The following is a 3794-nucleotide window of genomic DNA, read 5'->3' as shown; positions in this document are numbered from 1 at the left end:
ATATATATATATATTTATCTCGACTTTTCTTTCTTCCTTATCGCATACCTTGTTGTCAGCTGGGCATTCTATATTTATGATCCAGGATCGTTTACTTTCTTTTTGAATTAAGACAATGTCTGGCTTCCTATTCTCAATCTCTTGGTCGCACTGAATCGTAAAATCCCATAGGATCTTTGCATTATCATTTTCGATGATGTCTTCGGGTTTGTGGTCGTACCACTTTTTGCTCTGTCAAGTCAGGTCCATACTTATTGCAAAGTGTCCCATGGACAATCCTTGCTATATATATATTATCATGACGTCTCTTATATTCTGTCTGGTAATATGCCATACGGTTTCACCATTTTGTCTAGAAGTTCTTCACTTGTCACTTTGCGATGTGCTGTTTATTATTATTATTATTATTATTATTATTATTATTATTATTATTATTATTATTATTATTATTATTATTATTATTATTATTACCGACAACTTCTAAGAAAACTGAAAAGTATTATTCTATACTAGCGTGTGTAAGTCAGTGATTGTTATGTCTCGATATTTCAGCTCTGCAAACTGTTGATTCATGGACAAATTGAAAGAGAATGCTTTGTGTAAGGAATCGTGTTTTGGGAAATTTATCCCAAGATCTTTCTGAAATTAATCTTATATGTTACCATCTTTAATAATTACGAGAATAGTAAATGATCAAAAAATATTGGGGAAAGAAATAAATTATCAGGAACAAGAGTATTGTATGATATAAGTAGAATAATTGTAGCGGTAAGCATTGAATTTCCATCTCTTTCAACAAACTTTTGCTTGTGATGGAACTAAAACCTTCCCGTCCTTTCAGTCTTTTCAGTGGTTTTGATGTACTTCTCTTGTTGAATCTAAGCTTCCTGCTGACAATCAAAATCTATTGAAATTCATGGCTGCGGGGTAGACTTCAAAAATGTTTCTATAAATGTATACACTTACGGCTTACGTTTTGGTATTGACAATCTAGAACCAAAATAGGCTTAAATGTATTAAATATTTGCAAGTCGCTTTATAAACAAAATATATAGAATATGTTTGATTAAGTAATAAGGTTAAACGTCAGCTTTTGAACGAGTAAAGACCTGCACCGAGATTATCTCTGTTTAAATGGCAGAGGAGCACGGTGTCAGATGTCGCCAGCTCGAGTGGCAGCAAATAATTATTTTCTTTCAAGACGAAGAGGTCGTTCTTATGGGCTCTCAAAATCATGCTAGAGATACTAGCTAATTTTCCCTCAAATCTGAAATCATATCCAACCAATATAAAACAAAATGCGGGAAAATAGCTAATCGAAAGATTTCGATTAGAAGTCTTTTTCGCCAGGACGAGAGAATAACAACCGTAAATAATAACAGACTAAGAAATGCTCGCATTCAAATATTTCTTTAGTTGGTGAGTCTGGAAGATGCGCAAGGGCCTATGGTTCTTTTTTACATGGCCTTCCTCCTTAGATGAGTGAGATTAATGCCATTAATATTCCTCGTGAAGTATTGCATGTCAACACTTGTAGGAAAGACATGGACAAAGAGAGATTTTCCAGAAGGGGGATGTTGGGTGGAAAGGGTTGAAAGTAGAGTTTCTTTGAGGGGGGGGTGTTGGACACAACGAAGAAGGTGGAACTTGCTTGGGGAAGTGAGTGACGGGAATATTTGAGTTGAGGAAGTATGAATTCAGCTAGCTCCAAGAAGTAAGGGTAATCATATTAGAAATAGAAAAGGCAAAGAGACGTGAGAGTGGGACTGTGCCATCAGAATCTGGAGTGTGTCTGGTAGTGACTTTAGGCTAATCATTTCAAGAAGTGAAATAATGCTTCACCATTCAGCAGAAGATAAATAAATACATAACAAATACACAGATAATACATGGTGTAGTGGTTAAGAGCGTGGGCTACTAACCCCAAGACTCCAAGTTCGATTCCAAGCAGTGACCTAGAAGCCCCAAAATGGCTGAAGTTCAAAAGATAGTGCTCATGGGAACTTCCCATATCCTACGTAAAATACTGTCTATGTGATCTCAAATTTTAAAGCAAACACATAATTTTGTTATGGTTTCTTAAACATTCACTTGAACAAAACTGTACAAATCCAAATATATGGTACCCTAGGCATAACACCTACATGAACTTCTAACTTGTTGTCGCTTGATGTCTCTGGGTGAGACTTGGATCCAATTTGTACAAATGCAAAACAAAAGTCAAACATAAAATAATAATAATAATAATAATAACATCGAAAAATACCTTAGGAATGAGAACCCAGGTTCGAAATTTTCCCAAGACACCTGATGAAGGCTGGAGGGTATATCAGCCGAAACGTTGTTAACAACAAATAAGATGAGAACAAATATCCGTCAAATGTAAATAATGTAAATAATGTACATAATTCCTCATCTCTTAAATATAGATCTGTACAGATAATACAGTTCTATATTTAAGAGATGAGGAATTATGTACATTACTTACAATTTACTCTCCAGCCTTCATTAGGTGTCCTGGGAGAATTTCGAACCTGTTTGTGTGTCTGTGTTTGTCCCCCAACATCGCTTGTCAACGATGCTGGTGTATTTACGTCCACGAAACTTAGCGGTTCGGTAAAAGGCACCGATAGAATAAGTTCTAGGCTTACAAAGAATAAGTCTTGGGGTCAAATTACTGAAACAAGTAAAAGAGTAAAAGGGTATACATACATGCATGCATACACACACACACACACACACACACACACACACACACACACACACACACACACACACACACACATGTATACACGTAGACACACACCTATACAAGTGCTCACATAAATACACCGATACATACGCACATATGAGAATGAGTTAGAGGAAATCTACTTTACCATTTTATCTTCCATTCCCCAGGCAACTGAAAAGTAAAAAGTAATGAAAATTATCAGTGAAACTCTTTGAGGGAATCAAGAATTCATGTTACATGTCTGAAATAACTATTTAAGAGAAAAATTAATTATATTTTGCATGCGCATCACATATCTAAGACCGAAATATATCTATCATCATTGCCTGTATTTGCTTAGATCAGATAAAAATTAGTATTTCTCAGATGTATAGGAATTACTAATTAATTTTAATGTAACTTTTCTTCTAACCAAATTATGATGACACAAATTTGAATTCAGTTATTTCCCCTGAAAAGCGTTTCTCTTTCTCAGGCATTCTGATATTTCGTGGCGCCTACTCTAATAAATCATTGTTCTTTGATATAGCGATTATGTTACTATTCCTCTGCAAACACGGATAAAAATGTTCTTCCCTGAGAGGGTCTGTGTTGAAACGTATCAAGAGTTGTCCCCTGTTGCAGAAAAGGTTTCATCAAATTGACGTCAGCACGGTCTTTTCTTCTGACTTGCAAAACAAGCACATAAACGTAATTAAACCGATATTTTCCCCTAAATTACTCTAAGTATGATGGTTCTCTCTTAACTGTACAGAAAGGCTGAAAACATTGTCTGTGATGATGATGATGATGATGATGATGATGATGATGATGATGATGATGATGATGATGATGATGATGAAGATGATGATGATGATGATGATGATGATGATGATGAAGATGATGATGATGATGATGATGATGATGAAGATGATGATGATGAAGATGATGATGATGATGATGATGGTGATGATGATGAAGATGATGATGATGATGATGATGATGAAGATGATGATGATGATGATGCTGATGATGATGATGATGATGATGATGATGGTGATGGTGATGATGATGATGATGA

At 35.3% G+C, this 3794-nt stretch overlaps 1 protein-coding gene across 2 annotated transcripts in view; it reads right to left on the bottom strand.

Annotated features, from left to right (window-relative positions):
• LOC106867637 (carboxylesterase 5A-like) overlaps window positions 1–3794 on the bottom strand; it is an 80480-nt gene that overhangs the window by 3305 nt on the left and 73381 nt on the right. For both annotated transcript variants that reach the window (XM_052965976.1, XM_052965975.1), the window contains exon 3: window positions 2880–2905. In XM_052965976.1, the coding sequence (XP_052821936.1) occupies window positions 2880–2905 (26 nt within the window). The remainder of the gene's footprint in view (window positions 1–2879; window positions 2906–3794) is intronic.

Source organism: Octopus bimaculoides, chromosome 3 (genome assembly GCF_001194135.2).
Source record: "Octopus bimaculoides isolate UCB-OBI-ISO-001 chromosome 3, ASM119413v2, whole genome shotgun sequence".
Taxonomy (NCBI): domain Eukaryota; kingdom Metazoa; phylum Mollusca; class Cephalopoda; order Octopoda; family Octopodidae; genus Octopus; species Octopus bimaculoides.
The sequence above is the reverse complement of the archived record's forward strand: the minus strand, read 5'-3'. Positions and strand labels throughout refer to the sequence as shown.